The 25,753-nt window shown below is 39.3% G+C and overlaps 1 protein-coding gene across 1 annotated transcript in view; it reads right to left on the bottom strand.

Moving 5' to 3' along the window:
• Positions 1–25,753, bottom strand: part of SLC35F1 (solute carrier family 35 member F1) — a 235,020-nt gene that overhangs the window by 90,927 nt on the left and 118,340 nt on the right. The window contains exon 2 of the mRNA XM_026845819.1: positions 21,377–21,552. Within this exon, the coding sequence (XP_026701620.1) occupies positions 21,377–21,552 (176 nt within the window). The remainder of the gene's footprint in view (positions 1–21,376; positions 21,553–25,753) is intronic.

Below are 25,753 nucleotides of genomic sequence, written 5' to 3'. Positions count from 1 at the left end.
TCGTAACGGGGCTATGTTGGAAACTGCTAAATAAACAGCCAAAGATGAAAGTCAACTGCTTGTTTCTTCAGGCAGTCCCTGCTTCCTCACTTTCCCTGAATAAAAGTTTTAAGGAAGTTTTCATTGTTGAAATTACCAGTGACCTAGTTAGAAGAATTGGGCTGTTAGTGGCAAATATGGGTTTAGATCAAAAGATTAAACAAAGAAAAATATTAGAAATTGCCTCGATTTTGAGACTGTCTCCTCAATGTGGGTAAATTAAATTTACTGCCTAAACATGCTTAAAGCCATCTTACCCTGAGCCGTGGAGAAGAGCAGAGAAGACCCTAGCTGCTTTGGGATGCTCCATGGGACCTTACTTTGGCTGTTTTATTTTCACCCCTCAGCTAAAAAGCAACCTCAGGGTGGACCAACCTGTAGCAGAGCAAGCAGCCAGGGAGCAGGGGAGCCTCCTTCCCCTGGCCCCTCCGGGGGCAAGGCAGCTCTTATCCCTGAGGTAGGGATGCAGAGAGCAGCCTCTGAAACTGCAGCTCAGTCCTGACCTTGCATGGCTCATACAAAAAGGGGGGGCAGCTATCATCTGAACTGCAGCGGGGGGTGCTATCGGGGTTGGTGTAACAGATCGGGTCATTTTCTGTCTCTCACCTTTTGCTTTCAAACATGCCTTTAATTTCCTTTCAAATTGAGTTATCAAGTAGTGACTTCTTTTTCCTCCCTGAAGTATTTAGATTATTAATGTGGGAAGAATGCCCAAGACTGATACACAGCCATTCCAGGCCTCTTAATTAAATTTAATTTTATTCTGGCTGGATGATGAGTATTGACTAATTTGCTTGCAGTTAGCTCCTGGCCTATTTCACTCCTTTCAAATGCCTGCTCACTAGCACAGTGAATCTTATTTTGACTATTAACACTACAAGGAAATATCCCATTTTCTTTTTGTGAACATCCTATTTTCACCAGACTTAAACAACAGAATTGATGCTGGACCAGCTGACTTGCACTAGAAGTTCAGAAACAGCAGGAAACATCAGGAGATGCTGGTGCAGGCCAACTGTGCACGATGCTAGACATGGTGCGATGCACAATGGGAGCAGCCATCCATGCTCCTCTCCACAGGGCACAGAAGCAACCTGGTAACTGTGGGACACTTCTCCTTTCTACTCACCAAAGTACTGTAAATGACAAACAAGTTGCACCTTCTCTGAAATACTGTCTTGATCATAGACTAATATCTATAAAACAGCATGAAACACAAGGCAATAAGGAGCCTGGTTTGAATAATCTGTAACACTGTTAAGAAGCAGCACACCTTTGATTTGCAGAAATAGTCCCCAAACTTTTTGAATTCAGTTTTTTCTTGCTATTTATTGCCTAATTTACACCTGTATTAGCACACAAGTCAGCAGAGCCAGATTAGAGAAAGTGAGAGAAGAATGGGAGTTTTATGACCTTGTTTTCCATTAGAGAACCCTCTATGGAGAGCATGGAAGTAAGTATCCACAGGAGAGGAAATCTATAGGATCCCCGACTTTTGTTCACAAAGAGCACTCACTAGAGAAACTAAAATGCTTGGGTTTATGCAGTGCCCTTAAGCATTATTACTTATTATCATTTATGTGATTACAAGCTGTGATCACAGCAATAAAATAAGGCTAAGCTTGGGTAGTATTAATAGCCCAACTAATTACACCGCTATAAAAGGTTTATGGGTGGTATAAATTTCAATATTATTACTACCATGCCATGACACTGCCTTTGTCTAAAGGAAAGTGTTACAAAGCCAATCTCTGTGTGCTCTATTTTCGCTCTAATTCACAGACAATTAGTCAAGACAATAGGATATAGGAGCATTCCCACCTGGCTGTAGGGCCAATTTAAGTCATGCCTAATCCTGCAGCTACAGTAGGAAAACATTATCAGTCTGGATTCCTGTTCCAAGATGGAAAAGACCAAAAGGGTTTTTTTTTCTCATTTCTACAGTAATTTAAAATTCCAGCAACATTCCTTCAGCTGTGCCCAACCTTGTCAGACATCAAGAGCAATCTGAGATATTCAACTAGAAAATTAAAACCTCTCTAATCTTCTACTTTGTGAACTTATTCTTATTAATAAAGAGATATGACCCTACTATTATCTAGACTCGGAAATGGCAGAAGATCCATTTAGGCAGGATACACACCAGCTTAATGATATTGCTTTGTGGAACACTTCACAGGTTCTAGGTCATATTATAGATAAAGTCAGAAATGGCAGAATAAAGCTATTTGGTTTTAGCAAATCAAGATTCTTTTAGCTCTTTGCAAAGAAGGCAGGAGAAGGCAAAATATTATGGAAGTGAACCTCGAAATTTATATATGGTGCAAGAAAGAAGGATCTGAATTTGTTCAACATTGTTCTACCACTTCCCATATCAAAACCGAGCTGTAAAAAATGGATAGTTGCTCTTTCATTCAGTAGGGGAAGCAATCTTCCAACAAGCTAGATATGGTTGCCAGTGGGGCATTTGAACCAAGCAGAAAATGTAAAATGGTAACACAGGAGTGCCTCTTGATCAGGTGACTTTTCTTCCATGTTACAGCAACCACTGAGTTTTCTAATATGATGGATTTAACAAGGCAACTGGGAACAGCAGGGAAGGAGGGGCTGCTCACTTACCGGAGCCAGAAGACAAAAGGCAGTCTGCCAAGGCGAGACAAAAAAATATTGATAGTGATCATCCAGAATCAGGAAATGAGGATTCATCTGTTACTGGAAGGAACACATCACCACATATTGTTGCTGAGTGGGAGGGTGAGATGGTAAAGTCAGTACAGCTGGTTTCAGAAATTAACAACTGGGGCCATTGATGGGGTGTCGGGCCACTGAAGTCTGAAAGGGATCTTTTAAACTGGACTGGAAGTGCATGGCATCCAGTGCACAGCTGCATCCACATCACTCTGTGCAAGACTAAGGCTGCAAGACCTGTAGGGGCTTCTGATACTGGATTCTAGCTGGAGTGCTGAAAAATATGACTACTTAGTATGTTCCTAAGAGTTTGTTCTACAAGATAACCATGAAAAGCAGCAAATAGCATCTTGTCCTCCTTCATATTCTGCACTTAATGCCAGTAGGCTTTCTTCCTTTAACAAGTGGAGGGAGCAGCTAGCCACCATAACAGTATAAAAGGAGGCTGTGTGGTTTTGGTGGCATAGGACTCTGCACTCAGTGAAGGCTGTGCAGTCTGTTATACTTTTAAAAGCTGGGATCAGTGGGGAAACTGCTATGCACTGGGCATAATACTAGCGGCACTATTCATTATAATCTTTTCTCTATTTTGTCACTACTTTTTCTTGCTCTGGCCAAGAAAAACACAGGCAAACGCAACCTCTTCTTAAAAGCAGCAAACTTCTGAACCTATCAATCAGGCATGTACTGTTCTCAGTACAGCCAACCACAAACATTCAAAAATTTCTCTGAATGAGAGATCTCATTCAAAACTTTGCGAACCATGTTATGCCAAATATGCTAAATTTGAGATTAAAAATAAAAATTTGAGATTCCATGTTTGAACACTTCTTTACAACCATGTAAGAAACATGCTTCTTATAAAACTCAGAGATATTCTCAGTTGACAAAACTAAATGAGGTTTTTAAAGAAAAAAACAGACACATATTAACATGAATCTCTTTAAATTACAAGTGTTCTATAAAAGTTGGCAGCACTATTCTGTACAAAGTACAGTCTCCAGCAGTTTTCTTCACTGCCTCTGCTGATTTTCTTTCCTGTCCACAGCAGAGAAACAAGAATAAGATTATACTTTAAACAACTTGTTCAGTGTTACACACTGAATCAAAGCTAGAAATAGAATTTTGACACTTTAAATGTGTTCTGTAATATATTTGAACATATGGGGTCTAAAATAAAATAGCTTTTAAAGGCACTCAGCTACCACAGTAATGGATGGATGGACAGATAGATAATCTGTGTGCTTTTGATGTGATTTACTGCCTTCCTGAAACCTGTGCTCTACAGTACTGAAACTACAAATTCCCTAAGACTCTGTGCTTGACTGAACTCTAACCACAAGGGGCATACCTTTCAAACATAACTTCACTGGTTTTATTTCCATGGCAGCAGCTATGAAAAGGTTATCCCACTCAGACTAACTGCACCAATTTAATTTGTGATGAAATGTTTAAACAAATCTCTATAAGCTACTATTTATATTTACTATAATTCAAAATATAGAGATGAAAATTTGTCTGTTACTAGAGCACATAGCTCAAATGCTGATTGGAATCTTCTGCACTAATAAAATGCATGACTAAAAATAGTCTGTGTTTTCTCAAAATTTATCTATATGAAAAATTCTCATTACAGCTTAAACATAAATCAAATCCTTGTGAAATTTCATTCAACTTCTGTCTGTATTTTAGATTATGGATGTAATCCATTACTGATATAGTGAAAATGCAGCTCTAACAGAGAATACATCTTGTTCTAAAGCACAGGTACTCTTCCTTTTTCTCTTGCTCTATAGTGCATACCTCTCTTCTATACTAGGGTTCTTTCAGATAAAGGCCCTGAGAAATGATATCAGAATTTGGTTTTACTCTATCACTTATTATGATAACAGTGTGCCTTGTACAACCCGCTATTGCTGCTCTGATGGTCATTTAATTTCTCCTCCTAAAAACACTAAACAAGTTGCATCCATATGAAACTGTATTAGAATAAAAATTGTTCCCGACATGTTAACATGGAGTAGGAGGAACAGAAGCTAATGCCTGACTCAGAATCAAATGCATCATTTGAGGATAGCTTCAAAGATGTGATCATTTGAGAAGCATTTTCCATCTATAGGCAATATTTAGAATAAATTACAAAAATGCTTAAAGGATAAGGCAGGGAAGCAGGGATTGGAGCCTAACACTACCAAAAGGACTCAGTAAAAAGGAAATCAGAATATCAGAAATAAGAAGTGAAACAAAGCTCTGAATGGCACTGATAGTAGGGACAAGCAGTATAAAAATGATTTTTGTATGATAGGGAAAAATGGAATCAGCAGGGAATTCCTCTGATCACAGATGCAACACAAGGCTCTCAAATTAAGCAGAGGATGAGAACTGCTGTTCTCCAGGCATGCTGACTCACTCAGCTTTCTGAAAGCCTACATCAGTGTTTGGTCCCAGCTCCCACTGCTCATTACAGCTGTGTAGTGCGGTTGATATGCTGGAGGGAAGGGAGATGCCATCCAGAGGGATCTGGACAAGCTGAAGAGGTGGGCCTGTGCAAACCTCATGAAGTTCAACAAGGCCAAGTGCAAGGTCCTGCACATGGGTCAGGGCAATCCCAAGCACAAATACAGGCTGAGCAGTGAGTGAATTGAGAGCAGCCCTGGACAGAAGGACTTGGGGGCATTTGTGGATGGAAAACTGACTGTGAGCCAGCAATGTGCGCTCGCAGTCCAGAAAGCCAACCGTATCCTGGGCTGCATCAAGAGAAGTGTGGCCAGCAGGTCCAGTGATTCTCCCCCTCTACTCTGCTCTCATGGGACCCCACCTGGAGTCCTGTGTCTAGCTTTTGGGGCCCCCAACATAAGAAGGACATGGACCTGCTCGAGCAGGTCCAGAGAAGGACTGGAGGGCTGAAGCACCTCCCCTATGAGGATATATGGAATTGTTCAGCCTAGAGAAGAAAAGGCTCCAGGAAGACCTTGTAGAAGCCTTCCAGTACTTAAAGGGGGCCTACAGAAAAGATGGGGAGGGACTCTTTATCAGAAAGTGCAGTGATAGGATGAGGGGTAACAGTTTTGAGCTGACAGAGGGCAGATTTAGTTTAGATAAAGGAAGACATTCTTTACTGTGAGGGTGGTGAGGTGCTGGAACAGGTTGCCCAGAAAAGTTGTGGATGCCTCCTGCTTAGAAGTATTCAAGGCGAGGTTGGACGGGACTTTGAGCAACCTGGTCTAGTGGAAGGTGTCCCTGCCCATGGCAGGGGTATTGGAACTAGATGATAATTATGTTTCCTTCTAACCCAAACTATTCAATGATTCTATGATTGACATATCTGTCTGTCTGTTCAGACAAAGCCTTCACACATTTCTTTGTATACAATCTCCTAAACTGCCCAGAAGGCTACAAGAAGATCATATTCTATTTATGTTCTGAACTTAAAATAATAAATCACCTTCTGCTGCACTTTGCTTTTTGCCCAGTCCATCCACATCCTAAACCTAAATTCCATGTTCAAACTCATGGCCATCTCTATTTCAGCCTTAATTTCATTTTGTCTTTTCAATTGGAACTGCACAAGGTCAAAAGACAATTTTTCTCTGCACAATTGTTTCCTGAGGGAGTCAAGGAGTTAGAAAGGGGTGCCATCAACTCCTGTCCTTAAACTGAGCGATTGCCAAAAAGTCCCCACAAATTTGCAATTTTGATAGGAATGATCTGCTTTGTAATGGTATAAAAAACAAACGTGACTGTCCAAACAGCCAGCCACCATGTAACCATCTGGAGACTCTGCCATCAGTAAATTCAGACATCCAGAGCATAAGGTATCACTGCCTGTGCCTGACTGTTGGGTGTGACAGAGTTAAATCACAGACACATCATGGAATCAGATTTCTACTTCCACATGCTGGAACCCAAATCCTTTCTGTTTCTTTTGGCCACCACTGGAAAGATTGGCAGTTCTCAGCATTTACAAGAAATGATCACTGAGCAATGTTACTTCATGACTCTGGTGCCATTCTGAGTTGGGAAAACTGAGATCAGTTCTTCAGGGAATGTCCTTGAAGAACTATTCCACTTAAATGCTCCTGTGTGAAGTCCCCTTCCGCAGAAGTTCCCTCACAGAGTCCTTTTGTCAACCAAGCCAGCAAAAACTGGGTTTCAGCAGTGATATTTTACATCCTCTTCGCAGTGACTTAGAGCTAACTGTGTATGACTTTCACATGCTGGGAACACTTGACCTCTAGAGAGGAAGAATGACCTAAGCAGCTCTCAAGGATGAATTTGGGCAATACTGGTGGAAACACTCCTGTGTTTTCTTTACTCAGAAAAAAATGCTGACCACAGTCTCTGGGATGCCTGTTTTATGACTGTACACCTCAGTCACAGATGCTTGCCACACACCTATCAGCCTGGTGCTTAGGGCATAGATAATGGCCCAAACAACAATAATAATCCTCTTGTTAAGGATGCTCCTGTGGTACAAAAGCAGATTCCAGAGCAAATATTTGCATTTCCTGCATTTTCCCATGTTGCTGATGTCTGACAAATTTTTTAAGAACTCCTTCTGTGATCATGTCTCCCTGAAGCCTCACCAAACTCTGTTTCTTACGTTCATATTTTCCTTATGTACTAGATGGTACCCTCCTTTGAGAGGAAGCACTGTTTGTGCTTGGCCAAAGATTTACAGAAATATAAATCATGTAATTGAACCCTTTGCAAGATGATTTCTTGTATCTATGTATTATTTCTAGAAGATACTATTACTAATTCTTAAAACTACTTGGTGATTGTTGATGCAGTGGTTCAATTGGGCCACATAATGTTCTCTGCAAGTTTAATTTTAGGAGGTTTTTTACTTTTTAAGATTATATAATGTAATTTTGGAAGAAAGTGAAAAAAAAAAAACTCTCTCGCAATCTTTTAAAGCTCAGAAATACTTATTGGTGTATCTATTAAAACACTTATTGTCCCCACTTTGAAGTTATCAATGTTAATAGGTAATGAAAATAATTTGTAATGAAGAAACTGGTTTATTAAATTCCTTGAAAGGGAATGGTTTATTCCTGAATGTCACTTTGCAGCTAAACTGTTGATATGTGATACACTTTTCAGTTGAAAATCACTATCAATAATTTGATCAAAACTCTTCACTAAAGGTAAATTTTGGCTTCTTCTACTAATTAGTTCCAGCCTAACAAATATAAAGTTTTGTTTGTGAGACTACAAAAGGCAATGACAAACATCAGTGCAATTGATCTTGTCACCTGCTACTTAATTCTATAGCTTTTTTGACCTACCAATAATCTCTCTCTCAATACCCAGGTTTTCATTAAAAATTCTGCTTCTTTTCAGTGTTGCTTACATCTATAACCAATAATCTGTCAAGCCTATTAAATACTGTTCAGTACTCAACAGAATAAATTCATAAGACATATTAAACAGAGCTCAAGAAAGTACAAAATAAAAGCAATGGTGGGAAATATTAATACTATGGAAAAACTTATTCTGAAGAAAATATACTCAAGCAGATTATCTCTCAATATTGTCATTAACAGATGATAGACTGTTCCCTCACCAATGTAGGACTAGTGGAAATTATGGAAATAAACACAAGCCTCATCAAACGCATGAGAAGAAATGCCTTTGTAATGAACATGACAGAGACAGCTGACAATGAACTTCCATTTTTATTCCACTGTTCAAAATATTAAGAAATAAGGAGATGACATTTCGTCACATTACTGACAAAATATGAAATATATTAACAAGGACTAAAAAACTGAGTCTTTTGTGAAAATTGAGAGGGAAAGTTGATAGAACCTGTCAATTTGCACTAAGCAGTTTCCAATTAGGAATAAGTTGCTGCTGTGCTATCAGGTGGGTATGTAACAGAAACTGAAGGCAGTTATGAAACTTTTAGGAAGAAACATCCTGTTTAAATTTGAAAGATGTCATTTTCTTTCTTGTGTCAGTTGGCTTGTGTTTATTACACTATTTAACTTGGAATTTCAGGTGCACATATGTATAAATGTCTATTTAAAAGCTACTTATGTACATTTGCTTAGAAATAACTATTGATACAAAGCTGTCTGTGCTTTCTATAAAAGTTTGATGACACAGCACCTCTACACTTAAGATCTCTTTCCATGGAGAGGGCTATCACTGTCTTTACTGCTTGACAAATGAAACAAGCACCTTGCCTTTATATCAAGATTGGTTTTACATCTAGATGGTTTTAAAGAAAAAAATAATCAGCTGTAAATATGACACTTTACACAGCTTTAGGCATGGATACAATCCTTATAGACAGAGACACTAAAATACAACCTATGTACGAAATGAGTCAGCCCTGCTAGAAATGTTTCTATTGTCAATGGTGCCATTCTGTCACAGACTCTGGGAGCTCTTTCTTGTAATCATGCATTTGTGCTAATGGAAACGCAAACATATAGAGCAAGAAGTAGTTGTATATACCTGTCCAAACTTCTGTGTTGCCTTGTATCTTATGTTTATCTCAGTGGGCTGGATTATGAAAAGCTTTTAGTGAGTGTGATCTCTATTTGAAAAAGGATCCTATTCAGCAGTCATTATTAGAAAAAATACTATCGTAAATACCACAGTCATTTGACTTCTTAAAGGCAGGTTGTTCTGAGATGACTTGAATTCCCTCACCTTGGAACACCACATTTCTTTTCTGCAGTGTGCCATATCCTTTAAAGAAAAAAGAACCCTACTTTATTTTTTATCAGTTTTATTTTGCACTGTACTTCAGATAAATATTCTTCTGATAAAGACAGGCTATTTTATATTTTCTAAGCAAGTAACAATAGAATAAACAAACACATTCAAAATCCTCACTGAATTAAAGGTGACGGGATTCCCACGTTTTTAGTACCCCATTCACCAGAGAAAAAGCAGGTGGTTTTCAGTGTGCAGATCTCAGACTATCACACACTGTAGATCCACAAGCATTCTCAAGTATTATTATTCATGCAATTTCAGTGTTTAGTCTCCCCACTGCAGTACGGGGAGAAAAGTGGAGAAAAGTTTTAGAGTCTTTCTTCTGCTCAGTAACTTCCAGTGATTATTACATTCCCTATACATCTTCAATAGGGCACTTCTCCCATAGAGAGAAGTATTCTGCCATAGGAAGGGGAAAACACCAGTGGGAAAGAGGAACATGTCACTTGGGACATGACAGTGATATATACCAACCACATTATCATCTAAACAGGAACTGATACAATGAGCTTGTCCCTTGACATGATTTCTCCACCTTGCCCACCTGACATGCTGTGGTTCCTCACGTACCAGTGTTGGGGTGTGCACTGGAGCAGGACCGTTTCCAGACTCTGCTTAAAACAGTGTTTCTCACTCAGACTTCAGACTGTGAAGCTGCCTCTGTAACTTCAACTCCTGCCAGCCTCCCGCCCCCTCAGTTAGCTGGTTTTCTTAGAAAGCACTCAACCTAGCTGCCTGCCTTGCTCAATGGCCAAGTCCATTCAGACCTCTTATCCCCAGCAGGGGCCAGTTCCCAACAAGCCTATCTACAACATCAGGTTTGGCTCAGTGATGAGGGCATCAGAAATGCACTGGCGTCCTTCATATATTCTTGCAGCTCTCTTCAGCTACAGAATACAGTCTTAACACAAGTCTTAACACAAGACATCTTTTGTCTTAACACAGTATTTAACCCACGGTTTAAGCATGCTGTTGCAAAAGGCTCCACAGGATCCTTCATCAGTGTCCATGCATTCAGGAATTCACCTGGGAGCATGTTGGTGAAGAGCTCACTGGCAACTTGGTTTACATGCAAAGCATGGTTATTGGTGAGCTTCTGTCTTCATGGCATTTCATCTCTTTGAACTGCTGTATAAGATGTGAGTGGACATCAGATGTTCCTGGTTACACCATGGCCTGTTTCTTAATCATATGCCTGTCCGAATAAGCATGAAGCCTAGATCAGGAACACTTGAATTCCACTGGGATCTTGAGATGACAAACAGTATAAAATAATACTAAAAATAAATTATACTGATAATACATAGGGTTTTCTGGATATGTGTATATATACATGTGCATGGAAACTCTTAGGATCACTCCATGAGGATAAAACACTACAGGTCCTTTAAAATGGAGCCAAACCTCTTACATGCCAAACACAGGAAATAAGGGCACTAACTAGTTGTTCCTCTTGTATACCGGGTGGCTGAAATCTTAATAGGACACTCAAGAACACGTTCAAACAGAAGATTTCAAATAGCAATGAAAACAAACAACACATATCATAATATGTGGTCACTTATATCATCAATGGTGCAAATCAGTGCAGATCCATTGTATTAAAGCAGTGACAGTCCACATCTACCCTGGGGTATTAAAACCTCCTGTAGAATGAAACAAAACAAAACCAGGTATCAGATTTCAGACAGATAATCAGAGAAGCATGGACAAACGATATTGTGGAAATATTCTAGTAGATGCACAGAAGCAAGTTCATGAATATTTAACTCAGAAAAGGTAAAGATGCATAATTTCCTTTGAAGCCTCATTTACTATATTTCTTTAACAGTTACAAAAATATCCCTGTGAATCGACTGTTGCTGTCACATAACTGAAAACTAAAAGATAACTGCTCCTCTGAGACATACACATGGTCTCTCCCTCCCCTGTGTATTTGGAGCGCTCACTACTTCTGTCAGTAGTGAGCTCTGACAGAAGCTCCCACCTTCCCTCAAAGATTCCTCCTCCCATCAGGGAAATGTGTGCAAGAAATGGAGAAAGCCACTAGACAGAATATATTATCCTTCTCTTTTTCTCTTTAATGCTAAATCAGGAAAGATAACGTAGGGAGAGGTTTTCATAGAGCCAGTTGCTAATAACCCTGAGCTGCTCTATTCAGTGGTGACATGGGGTCTAAAGCATCCTCAGGGTTTGTGAAGCAATGCTGCAGCCAAAGGGAGACCTAAGCCAGGAGGTGCGTCTCCAGGCCTGTGGGTTCTGAGCATCTTCCAGAAGTGACTCAGTGCTCCCACCTGTGCTCTGCTCTACAGCTTATGAGCAGAAGGGAGAGCATACAGCACAACCGCAGCTTTTATACTGATTGCTGAATTTGTAAACAACTTTTCAGATGAAGCTGCAAATATTATTATAGCACTATCGTCCAGAAATGCAACAGGAGTTCGAAGTAACCATATGCCAATGGCTAACAGCTTAGCCAAATATAAAGGAAAAAACATGCTTACAAAATGGTGGGAAAACCTATAGGTTATTTGCATATTTTTTGCCTGAAAGATGTATTTAGTTGTAACAATAATTATATGGATCACCCTGGTAATAATGGAGATGAAGGCAGAGGAAATTACTACTTATGAAGAGTAGGATAAAAATAAAGCTTTTTCCCACTCACTAACTTTTCATTCCCTTGATTCATGTTGTCTCATAGTCCTTATTTTAGAAAAGGCAGTTTACTTAGATTCAGTTTTATAGTTGTGGCTGTGAGTTACCTAAAGCATCACGTATGCTTTTTGCTCTTTCCTGTGTCCCAGTACCATCTTGTTAACTGAAGCTACTAAAATTAGAGAAAGAAAATGGAGAGGTGGGCTATTTCCAATGTAAGAGAAACATACTGCACTTCCAAACCTTCAGAAGGGATGTGATCTTCATAGGGACTTTGCTGCAAGTCTTGTGTACAGTTTACAACTGGTCTCTGCAAAATGGGATGCTGCTGAGTCTTTGATTTAATGAAAACTTAGGAAGGCAATCCAATTCACGGCAGGGACCGCTTTGTTCTTTCATTATGATTCTTTTTTAATGAGAAAGACGATCACAAGGATAAACTCTATTCCTCTGAATTTTTACACTAATTACATACAAAGCACCATTCTGGCAGAGCGGGACTTATCTCCTTCAGGCAATACGGTTATCATCTTGTAACCACACTTCAAATCTCCCATATGAACACTGGAGCTACGTGTGCTGAATGTGGAACCTGCTACCCTGGCTAGCTGCTTGAATTGATGAATGTTTAAATATTCAATAAATCATAGGCAAATACTGATACCACATAAAGTGGCAGAGACAACCCTTGCATTCTGCTTACAGCTGTAGGATCAAGGGTACACATTTTATCAGAACCATTAACTTTCCTCATTGTGGTGGGAAGGGATGGTTGGTTTTGTAAACAGCACTTGAGATGTTTATGTATAAAAAAGAAGAGTCAGACCCATATACTAACACTACAAAGGACAGTTATCCCTTAATTCTACAGAAAATCAACTGTTTGTGATTCAGCTCACACCCTTAAGAGACAATTTATTATTTGACATACTGTAAGGCAATCTGGGCTAGATAGGGAGCTGCTTTACTGTCAAATAAAATTACTGAGAACCACATACACCCCTGCACAATACTCTGATACAAATTTCAAGGCTCAGTTTGTGCTCATTGCCATGGTATCCCAGCACTTCCAGGACTGTACCATGCAATGCCTGGCCTTCCACGTGCTCAAAGGCCTTGATTCTTTTACCTACAAAATCTGTGCCCCTATCTGAATCTGTGGTACAAATACAAATACATATAACCGCAGCTGCAGAGATGGGGATGCAAATCAAGCAGCAAGATGCACGAGTGTTCAAACTGCACTTCCTCAGAGCTTCCTTGAGCCTGCCCACTTATCCTTCTAGTGACAAGGTTTATCTTCTCAAACAGGTACTACTGACTTGTGCTCAGACTAGCACTGTGTTTGAAAGGCTGGCATGGGTCCTGGAAAAATGTGCAAGGAGGGAGATTTCACAGACTCAGCAACAAAATCTAAATCCCGATCCAAACATAAATGCAAATATCTTGCAGATTTGCCTCAAGTCTCAGATTTAGATGCTGGAATCACCAACAAAAGCATCACAGTATAAAACTGTGATCGTTTTTTGTTTCTGCTAAATTCCACTAGCTACCTGCGATGCTGCAGCTGTGAGCTGAGTAACCATGTCACCTCCCATTTCATTGCATCTGTGGCTTCTATTTATGGACTTACTGGCATGGAATGGCCACACCTGGCTAAATGTTCCTAACCTGTATGTACATTTACCTCCAGGGTAAAACTGCCTTATTCTCAAGTAGTATATTCAGTATAGACATTGCCTCATAGCGATGCTGCAGCGTCTTGATGCAAACATGGTCCATCACCCAGGACGTGAGCCAGACTAAAGCCTGGCATTCCTTTTATGCTCACTGCACTTACTGCCTGTAAGGTTTGCTCTCATAAAATATGCACCAGTCTTTGAACCATGGTGCAAATCTGAATGATGTTTCTAGAAGAAAGTGGTTGAGGGCATAAACCTGGAAGCCAGAAACATGACCAGGTCTGAACTTCCTCAAGTGAGACAGACCTGAACATCTGTGCATTGAACTGCCTGATTTGAATACTCCACAGATTTTGTTGCAAGAAGAGGTATCCCTAGCTCACATGCAATCTTAATACAAATTGACTTCCCTGTGTGGACAAGACTTCCGATTTCCTCATTTAAGTCAAGAGGATGGTAGGAGATCCCCCTCTTTTTTTTTTTGTCCTCTAGTCTGCACCAGCAGGCACCGGAAAAATGATGTGCTCTTGCCTCACTCAATGCCCTCTTGCAGCTTCTTCTGTCTTTGACGGCACAAAGGATACTTCTTTGAGCAGCAAAGCTAGTTTGAAAGCAACCTAATAAAACTAGAGGCATCTCTGGACTAAATAAGCTGTATCAGGGGCATGAGATACTACTACAGAGCATTCTACAGCATGGATGCTTGATTAGGCCTGGCCTTTACTGCTTTGGGGTCATCATGAGCGTATTAATGTTTGCATCATTAAACTATGACACACAGTGTTCATGCTTAACTGCTGCCACCTGCACCCTAAAGGAACAGTACGTTCCCATTTTCAATTTGTATGTGCTGTAGGGTGTACAGGATTTATTCCAATGATATGAGGCAAGAGGATAGACTGTGCTGCTTTGGCCAGGATTAGCAGAAGGACAGACATTTTGTAACAGGGGACACATGCCGTGGTTCGGACAGCAGGTGCCTAACCTAACAATCAGGAGCACAGAACTGAGAATAAAAACACCAGAAAGAAAGGGCTGAGGTTTCTTTTGTACCTTTTCCTGCCAACACATTTTCTTGATGTTTGGGGCCAGGATTCCTCTCGGTAAGTGTTTATTTGTACCTTGCTAAACAGCTGGCAAAGCAAAACACACCTGATGAAAATGAAAATTGACTAAGCCCTGAGATGCCCTGAGATGCCTGGTCCCTTGTGTGGGTGGAAAGGAGCAGCAGGGCCAAAGCAAAAGCATCTGTCTGCTGGATAGTTTAACAAGGACAGTGGAAAATGAAAAACCCCAAGGACTGAAAAAAAACACCCAACCTCTCCACAGAAGACAGAAATGTCAAGTCTACCTACTGGTTTTAACCCTCCCTTTGTATCACCAATGTGGTCTAACATTTTTTACCCTGTCTTCTTACCAGCTATGTAGAATAAACCATGCTGTTGAAATTGCATCCATTTCTGTATTATGGCTAAGAATGAGAGAAGACTTCATTGGAACGGGAAGTGAAACACTGTGGTTTTGGGAAACTACCATAAAGAAGAGGATCCCAGGGTCCTGTATGGAAACTATGAGGAAAAGTTTAACACTTCACTGAACTGTAACAACCTATGGAGTGAAGTAGTAGAGGTTCATGCAGTAGAGACAAGCAGCAGCTGTCAGCATTTTACAGCAGGAAATTTTTAGAAGTCAGTTGAAAGTAGAGGGAAAATTCAAACACAAGCACAATTAGTATGTAAATGGGACTGAACAGGAATCTGGCTCTAGTCCTACTGTTTTTTTTTCTAGTTAGCTTGCTGTGGTGTCCATGATGTGACAGGCAAATCCCAAACATTTAACATGTCATAATTCTTGCTCCTGTGATCATGCCAGCCAAACCAGAAAATTGCACATTGTAAAAAAGATCCCTGCAATCTGAAAGTGCCTGTAAATCCAGCATTCTAGTTTCATTTCTCCTAAAGTACAGAATTCCCTCTGAATATGAAAAGGGCTCTTCAAAGCCCAGACAAAAGGACTGTTCCACTGACCATTTTCATAATAAACATATCCCACACAGTTTGGCATCCCTAATTAGAAGCCCAGAGTAATTAGGAGAAAGTGCACTGCAGACTGCAAAGTGCAGCACAGCAGGGAGACTCTGCAGTGCTGCTATGAGAAGACCAAAGACTTGAAGGTCATTATTTTTCACTGGTCCCAAGCCATGCTCACTGCTGTGTTTCATTTTTACAACCCAGGGTTAGTCTGGCCTCTTGCCTTGGGAGGGCCAGGAGTTGCTGGGCCAGCTTGATGTGCTTTCCCCTGTGCTTCAAGGGGAACGCTGCTGCTCTTTGCGAGGTCTGCCATGCATTTGCAGGCCAGTGTGTGGGCTGGGTCGTTGCCATGAGGGACGGAGGACCACTTCTGTCACAGGCAGAGAGGACCATAAAGCTGCTTTCCTGCAGCTTGTGCAGGTTTTGTTCGACACTGGAGGGATAACTGAGCTCTTTGTTTGACAGCAGAGGCATGAGCATACTTAGAAAACCAAACCAAAAGATGAAATGCATCTTTTCTAATCAAAATCACTCCCTGTCATCCTCAGGGAACAGAAAGTACCATATTTTTGACAGCTTCTCATTGAAAATGCCGATGGGATCAATGATGTTCCAGGAGACATTTTTTGTGTATTATATCTAATATGGTTTGATCAGCTTAAATTATGTACTCTCTTTGTTTCCCAGGCATGTTCTTACGGGTAGTTGTCAAAAAAAGGTGTTAATATTGAAGAAATTCTGCTATGTCTACTAAGTTAAGTGCATAATACTAGCTTTGTGTTAATATAACATTGCTAGTGGAATGAAATTGAGTTTAAAAAGATACATTTACCTTTTCTATCATTCAATAAATAGCTGACAACCACTGCAGTAAAACAGAGCAACCCCTATAGTGCTCTACTTTCCTTCAAGCAGCCTGTTTCAGTCATTTTTGGGGAAGAAGGATATTGGGAGGGTGTGTTCATGTATCTAAATGGAGATAAGTATTTGAATAGTAGATAAATCAGTAATTTACATATGACTGAGATACTAATATCATAAACCAATCCTAGACAGAAATGCATAAAAAATGATACTCCAGTAACAGGACTGCAATCCTTCATAGTCTCACAGACTCTCTAGCTGACTCAGGGGCACAGATCACATATGATTATATGTCAAATCTAAGACATTACAGTTACTCCAGGGAAAATCATATTTACATTGACATATGCTATAACCTCATCACTTAGCCTAGAAGCAGAATTTATCCAGACATACACAGATTTATAAAACCTTTTCTGAACTAGAAAAGTGCCAGCTCTCAGTAACGGTGGGCTGAAAATACTGGGTAACTTGTTGCACTAAAATTAAAGGAGCAGCTTGTGGAGCCATACTCGCCCAGAATCTGGCCCTTAAGGCTTTATGGTTCCCTTCTGTTCAAAAGACATCTCTACTGCTCCCTCATTTCTTGTTTTCCAGAATAACAAAAAAAAATAGCAGTTTCATATTTTTTCTTTTTCTAATGATGTCTAGTAGATGTGTTGTTTTCATTTGTAGCATATGTGAGGTGGCTTTTAGAAGTAATTTATTTTTGGTGGCAAGCTGCTGATGCTTGCATCCATGTTGACTGTTAGTAATTAACACCTTCTGGTCCACTATGGACAATTTCCCACTCACTGCTTTTTGAGGTGTTAAAACTAATCTCCACCAGTTCTATGTCCGATAGCTCCATTTCACTGATAGGAGGCTTTTCTTCCTGATAGCCAAGGCTTTTCTTTTCCTCAGTTAAACCCAAAGGAGTATCTGGAAGTGTCCTGACAAGATTCTGTTAAACAGAATCCTCGGCTGATGAGGGGACTGAGATGAGACAATATGTGTTAAAAACTTCTTCTCACCTCAGAGGTGTTACCATAGACGAATACAGGTTTTGGCTGTGAAAACAACAGGCATGAGAAGTTACCTCGAGAGAAAGAACTGAGGAGGTCCTTACTACCTATTAAAACTTTTGGCATATTAGCCAGATATAACAATGACATTCAGTGCCTTATAATGCTATATTAGTGACATTAATTTTATAGCACTGTTTTCATACAAAGAAAGAAGAACTATATTTCAGATCTCAGTAGTGGTGCATTAATAAGCATTGAACTCTAGTGGATACGGATTTGTGGGTAAGTGGTTTCTGGCATCTATGCATGCCTGGATGTATGCATTCCTAAATTGTGGAGAACCTCTGCACTCACCTCTTCAGGGAAATAATACATTTAACTTAAATTTACATGTAACAAAAAAGAAAAAAAAAAATAGCATTAAAACAACCAAAATAAAAGAGAGAGTTTTCTAGATACCAGATTCATCATTTAACAGAAACTTTGGAGTTTATCTGATAGAAAAGATGGTGGGCCAAATTCCTTCCCGTTTCATGACCTGAGTAGTATCCACATTTTAAGGCTCATATGAAAATCTCACAAGAACAGATCTCCTCTAACACTTTGTCACTGCTTATTTCTGGTCGAGAACAAAATTGTCGTAATGATGAAAAGGCTTACTCATATGGAACTCACTGCTTAAAACTTTTTTTTTTTTTAAAAAAAAAAACAAACATGGGAATGAAGCTTAAAAATACTCAGAGATTCTGGCACCTATAGGACTTGTGTATCTCCTACAATGTCTGATCACATGTGGATTCATTGTAAGGTGGTACCCCTAATTTCTGCACTCACTAAAGGGCTGTAATAAAATTATTTTGGAAAAAAAACATCTTCACAATATAAAAATGTAGTGGAAGCTGCTGATGCCCATGGACTAACTCTAGCTGTTGGAAGCTGGGCATTCACTGCAGTAGGCTTTAGTCAGAAGATCTCAGGAATCGGGAGCTTTAATCATCTGCTAATGGTGATTTTCAGAGACCAGTACAAATTCTACCTTTTCAGTATCACTCAGGGAGTTTATATGAGGTGAGAGGATGAACAGTGAGGGAAAGCTAAATCAAGGGGGATCCACAGTAAATCAAAATTTGGAAGAAGCCTTTAAAGAAAGAGGAGTTCCTTATGTCTCAGGAAATTATTGTTTTCAGTCCTACAGTGAATTAAGGGGTATTTTTGGCCACCTCAAGTGACACCTCCTTAACCAGTACATTTCTGCAAAACTCCCAGAAAAAGCAAGCAAAGACAAAAGGATGCAGTTCTTTTTGACTACTAGTTAATTTGTGATGGTTTGATTTCTAAAGGAGAAAAAGGATAATTTAAAGAATCTTAAATCTTGCATACAGAGTAGGAGAAGCACACTTGAAAAAAAAAACACAACCCACATCTGATGTTTCCAGCACTCAGAACAGAATCATCCCATATAAAATTAATATCATTATTATGTGATTTCCATCTGTTAATGAAGCCAAATGATTAGAGCTGCTAGAAAAGCTGCCTTAGTGGAACAAAGATAAGAAATTTGAATAAATACACAAGCAAAAAGCCAATGTCAGGCTCAATCACTTGGCAAAATTAAATAGTGAGTAAATGAGTTGGCTGCATAGTGCTATACTGTCCAGCAGGAATATTGTGCTGAATGCCTGGACAATTGCTTTCATTGCTTCTGTAGCCGATTTTGTTCTGGATTCTTTTGGACCAAATCATCTTTATTTTTTTGACAGCTCCTTTTGCAGACTATTCCATTCATTCCTTTACATTGTTTTTTGGTTGTTCCTATGGTCCATATTCAACTGTTCAAACACCTTCCCCAATCCTCCTCACTTGTTCAGAAAATATTTTCCACATATCTCTTGCACTTTCCCTATTCACTTCCCAAATCTATCTTACTGGCACAACAGATAGGTCTGACAAACTCCCTTTAGTCCACCATTATATTTTTAAACAGAGTCAGAAAATTATTTATAAAGAACAGTTTTAATACATATTTTTATGTGTGTGGAGCACTTGATAGCATTTTTGAAATGTCTATATATACCAGGTGTCAAACATTATTTTAAAAAAAACCCTTGTAATGCAGAGCAGCATGCTGGCCCATATATCCTCTCACAAGCTAGCATTTTCAAAAAAGTTAAATCTGTTCAAAAGTTACAGGGACTTGGCTTCCACAGTATCTAAATCAGTCCTGAGAAGGACATTTCTGGGACAGAACTTGTGAACATCTAGGCAATCCTACACTCAGAAGAATTATTTTTAAACACTGTTCTCTAGCACGATGCTACTAATACATGTTTTAAACTTTTTGCAAAGCAAAGCATGTGGTGGTTTCCCCCTATTCAAACTGAAATACCAAGACAGAGAAACACTGCCTGAGCAATCTCTCCTTATATAAGAGCTGACATTTTCTCCACAGATTGGCCTTCATTGCTTCTGAAAAATGCCAGTGGAGACCAAGGTTTATAAAACTTACATTGTAATACGTTTAAGTGCTTTGTGCTGGAGCACAGCGGTGTATTTTTGACTGTTGAATTCTGCATGGAAATTAAGTCCTTGTTGTTTTTGGAACACTTTATAGTATTCTATCACAAGACTGTACTATGAAGAACTTAAACTTCAGGGTTGTTCCCAAATCATTAAAAGATGTAATATCAAAGAATGATCCAAAAATATTTGTTTCTGTAAGCAAATGTGATCCTCTCGGTATGCTGATAAATGTACCACAGCCTAATAAAATTTGTAGTTCTTTTCCTCCATAAAACCCTTCCCTCCTTATGTCAGGAGAGCCGAGTCAGGATTTTTGCTCTTTTGCTTCTAACCCACGTTTTCTGTGAAGGTGAATAAATATAAAGATTACAAAAAAAAGGAGTGGGTGAGAAATGTACTTAAACACATTCACCTCCCACACCTCATCTAGACATGGAATCTCAGAGAAGGGACGGATAAGTAGGAAAGGCAAAAATCTCCCTATATCATATATAGACTGTCAAACAGAGGATCATTTGATACACAGTACCAAAGCATATATAATATATTTCTCACTTTGGAGGTCAGGTGGTTACATAGGCCTTATCCCAAAGCAGTGGCAGGGCTGTAGAGCTGCTCTGCCCACACAGCACACCAGAAAGACAATATCCTGAATTCCTTCCCTTCATCTCCTACTTCCCAATGGCTAAAAATTGGCTGCTATTTTTTTCTAACAATAGGTGAACTATTGAATTATCATGATCAGCAACTAGAACTAGCAAGCTCTTCTTTGCTTCCATCTGAGCTCTTCTTAGCCTACGTAAGATGTAAAGCACATTAATTATTTCCTGGCAAGGCATGCAGTCAAATCCAAAATGAACCCTGAGTGTGTGGTTGTGGTGCCAAAGAAGCAGGTGTAAGAGAAGCATTCCCAGTAGGGAAGTCAAAAGTACTGATGTTTCTTTTCACTTTTAGGTAGCACTGCTATCCTCGACACCTACTGATTCATTCTTTGCTAAGGAAGACTTGTTGGTTTTTTTCCAGTTCATCTGGAATGGTAATGTAAACATGTAACAAAAGTTAATGGGATATGTGTCTAAATCACATTGCTTCTTTTCTGCAAAAGCCTTTATCCTTGCTGTTTTCTACAAAACACTTTCAGAGAGGCACTTACCTTGTCTGACAGCTAGTGTTGTTGTGTAGACCAAGAATAGAAGGATATAATTGAGGAAGCTCTGAAAAACAGGTGTGTTGGCATGGAAATCTTCTGACAAATACTTGCTCGTGAGACCAATGCCACAGATAAGGAGGGAGAGTACCTGGCCAAGTGCCACAGACAGCAAGAGATCCCTGAAAGGAATGAGAAAAACACAGACATAAAACACCCATCCTCCTCGCCAAGGAGGAAATGCTCATCCTCCTCCAGGAATCACGTTCAACAGTGCTAAGACATGGGAAGAAACATGATGCTTCAGTCAATGAGGGGTCTGCTGGGTGTAGCCAATAGAACATTTCCATTATTTCCATTCTTACCACTGGCTTAAACGTTGACCAAACACACTAGCTTTTAGTCATGTATTAAACAACAGCAGATGTTTCATATCTACCATTTAATTTTGCATTTCACATTTCACAAAGGATAAATGATAGTATAAATCAACCAAAATACAGAACTGCATCCTCTGAGGACCTCTCTAACAGAAAGCCCCAGGAGTATCATTCAGACAGCCTGGAAAACACAGCTCTTCCAGGACTTAGTAGCCACAGAGAAAAAGCAGAGAAAGGATTTTATCGTGTTCCACCATCAACATGTATTTACTGTATAACTTCCTTCCCCTCATTTCATTTCCATTTCATCATATAAACTATTATTTCCATCTACTGTGCAAATATATCTATCTTTGTTTTCATCTTTGTCACTGCTTAATTCCTCTTCTGTTTGGCAGGAGCAAGAGGTTCCACTTTTTCCCTCCCTGTCTCTTTCTGGTTCTTAAAAATGTAATTTCTGGTTTGGCTTCTTGCTTTAATCTATTTTTCTTGACTTCAGTCTCCAGTCTCCTCCGCATTCCCCTTTTGTGCATGTTCTCTGTCTTCCTATAGTTTTTTCCTCTTTACTCAAGAATCTGCTGTACCTGAAAGTCCTTTTCCCTTCCAACTATCTTTATTTCTTTCACTCTTCTTGCAGGATTTATTATCTAACCGCACAGCCCAATTCAGTCCACACAATCCTCCCTTTCCAATTTGTGTCACAGGATCTCCTATACCCACAGCACAGGAATATGTGTATTTTTAAATTACCCTAGAGAGTTTTCCCAGGTCCCCTATGTGTCAGTACTTTCATGCTGACTAGTCCTTCTCCACAACTACACCTTCTCATGTAGAAGCATGAAATGGAAAAGTGTTTGCCTGGAAGAGGAGTAAGCACAACGACTGCAAGGGAGGGTGAAAGGACATCCAAAGGGAACATCTAGTCCAAGCCCTGCTGGCTGCTGCTGTTACTATCACCAGCCCCCAGAAAAGTGGGACTCTAGGTCTCTGGGGGAACCCACAAAGGAGAGGGGAAGGCTGAAGAGGAGCACACTCTGCAGTGTCTCATTAGAGCCTGATACAAGGAAAGGGGATTAGGCAATCCTAAGGGAGAGAGGAAGGAGGGCAGCACTCTCCTCAGCTGTAACAATATTTCATGTGTGTTCTCCTCTGCCAGACAGTTAAAAAATAATTGCTTCAAGGTTGCTTTGCTTTCCCTGACAGATTTCCCTGACCTCAGCTGTGTGTATTCAGCAGCGACAAGCATCTGTGCTCCTGCAACAACTTTCCTGGTAAACTCAAGTGTCAAATTTGTTTCCCTTCTTCTCATAAACAATCCTCCTACTAATGTGTCTTGGTGTCAGTCATGGCGTGATTCAACCAAACAGACACTGGAAAGCACAGGAGGCTGGGTAGTTATATTCAGCTAACATACCTTGCTGACAAACAGCCTGACACACATAGTAAGGGAACAAACTTTATTGTGCTAAACCCCGTGTTTTGATGGGAGACTACTGGGTAAGTATCAAGTAAGACAGCACAACTGCTGCCTCCACTTTCACATTACTCACTCTACTGTGAAACATAACCATGGGAAACAAACATACTCCACAGAGATGACATGTGAGACTACAACGTGAACACTTCCAAAACTATGGGTTACTCAGTTCCTGACATTACCTGCTATGCTGTTGATGTGGAATAAGAAATTTGATAGTGACTGCAATTTAAATCCAAGTATTAATCTTGTAAACTTGTTTACAGTTCTTCATTCATTTGGGCAGTGTTTCCTACATCCTTCTCTGGCAATGAAGTTTCACACAGGGCTGTCCTCTTGCCTACTGCAGTTTTTGTAGTTTTATTTCATTAGTAAATTAGATGTTTGCAAATCTGTGTCTCTAAATGCGTTGCCTGCTTTACATGGGATGCAGGTGGTTATTAGCTGTTCTCTGTATCTCAGCTATACCCATGAGCAAATGTTGTATTACATCCACTGTGGGACTGCATCTGTTCTGGAAAGCAGCATCTTGGATCCTACTTAGAGTTACAGAAAGCTAAATATATCCTCATGAAAGGATTTTCCCAAAAAATATATTCCTTGCTCCATATGGCAGTTAACTGTTGGACATCACTAATCATTACATTTTTTTCAGACTGGTGGGAAGTTTTATGAAGTCTTATAAAAGGTGTAATTTTTTAATCTCAGCTCTCTATATTCCAGTGTGTCACCAGCCTAACCAGGCAGTACTGACCTTTGCATTAAAAATCCAACCAACAGCAAATGAAAAACAGCAGGTAAATTTTCAAGGCTGTATATGGTAACACACAGACCTCTCCAGAGTACATTTTGATTCCTTCACTGCCATTTTGCAATTTATAAAACAGACATTTCTTTTCATAGTTGATTCTTTGGCAAGTCATGCAACCATGTCTGCAAGTGCCAGTTTTCCTAAAGAGTTCAAGCAGCTCTTTACAGCCTTATATATGTATGTGTATATATCTATATCATCTATATCTATATCTATATCTATATCTATATCTATATCTATATCTATATCTATCATCTATCTCTATCTCTATCTCTATCTATATCTTGTACTCAGCTTCTATATTTTGCATTTTATAAACATTCAAACAAGAAGGTCATTCAAATTTCATGGTATTCCTAAGTAATTTAGAATAGCTTTCTATGCATTCTGTCAATTACAAACTATGTCAAAAACTAAATTCATTACTGTATTACTGAAGTCATCAATGAAGACAAAGGGTAATTAGGAGTTCAGTAAAAACAGACATGGGACAAGAACCAAGGTTATGAACCTCAGCACCTCCAAGTTGGTAGATAAAGGTTGGATGTGGATCAGAGTATAATCTCTGTAGCTTGAAATAGCCTTTAAGTAAAAATTGTCTTTTGGATAACAGAATGTAAAAAATGCAGAAAACTACTTTATGGAAGACCAGTGCAAGTAGCACTGTCAATGCCACCAGCTTTTAATATACTGACTGCATAAATGATATTGAATATGTACTTCTTATCACTGATTTTTTCACGTTTGATATTTTTAATTATGCAAGAAAACTCATTCTGAAATCAAGCTGTTGTGCTCCTCCTCCAGTCAGAACTTAAACATTTCACAGATAATATATCACAGAAAAATACATGTCTTCTTTTATTCTTATCTTATATATTACGCAAAGTGTAGCATAACTAGGATGTTTAAGAAGAGCTACTTCAAACGTCCATGAAGTGCGCAGACTTCAAGCAAAGATGATCCATTTTATACAGTATAGTTACAGTATAGTTATTCCTAAGACTGTTCTTGCCCACATTAACTCTCCTGCTATACCTAAAGATATGTCCACTAGAGACAGGAATAATACATAGCAGCATAGAAGATTTGGTATGCTCCCCTTTCTCATCAGTATAGGCTGCAACTGACAGTAACCACTACCATGGAAAACAAGTGGAATGAATAAATAAGAGAAATGAAAGCACAAAATCAATAAAATGCTGATTTTTGCCTTGTAGAATGGAAGAGAACAACTCATCTCTCTTCAGGCAGAGAAGTAGAAACAAATCTTAATTTATTTGTTTTAAATAGTGACAATGTCAGCAGCAACAAAGAAAAATACAATGTTTGGATAACCCTAATAACCACTGTAAGATGCCTGAATGATACAGAAAATCACGTTATCTGTATTTCATTTTTCCTGCCAACAATGATCTAATAATCCAAGAGTCTTACCTCCTGAGCCTTTAATACCTGGATAAGAATAATAACATACCCATCCTTTTTTTAAGAAGCAAGCAAACATTGAAAAGAAGCTTTCAATAGCTGTGGAAAGCCTACTACTTTCTTTAGACAGAGTAAAAGCAACTAACTGCTGTTATCTCCAACACTCATTAGTATATTCCCTAAATATCATAAAACTGTTGAAATATGCAACATGGCTCCTATCTACTTTCCCTTTTTTTTTTTTTTCAAAGGATGATTTTGTCCCTAAGCCTTTGTCTATCATGCTG

The sequence above is a fragment of the Athene cunicularia genome (genome assembly GCF_003259725.1).
Source record: "Athene cunicularia isolate RWA chromosome 3 unlocalized genomic scaffold, athCun1 chr3_part1, whole genome shotgun sequence".
NCBI lineage: Eukaryota > Metazoa > Chordata > Aves > Strigiformes > Strigidae > Athene > Athene cunicularia.
The sequence above is the reverse complement of the archived record's forward strand: the minus strand, read 5'-3'. Positions and strand labels throughout refer to the sequence as shown.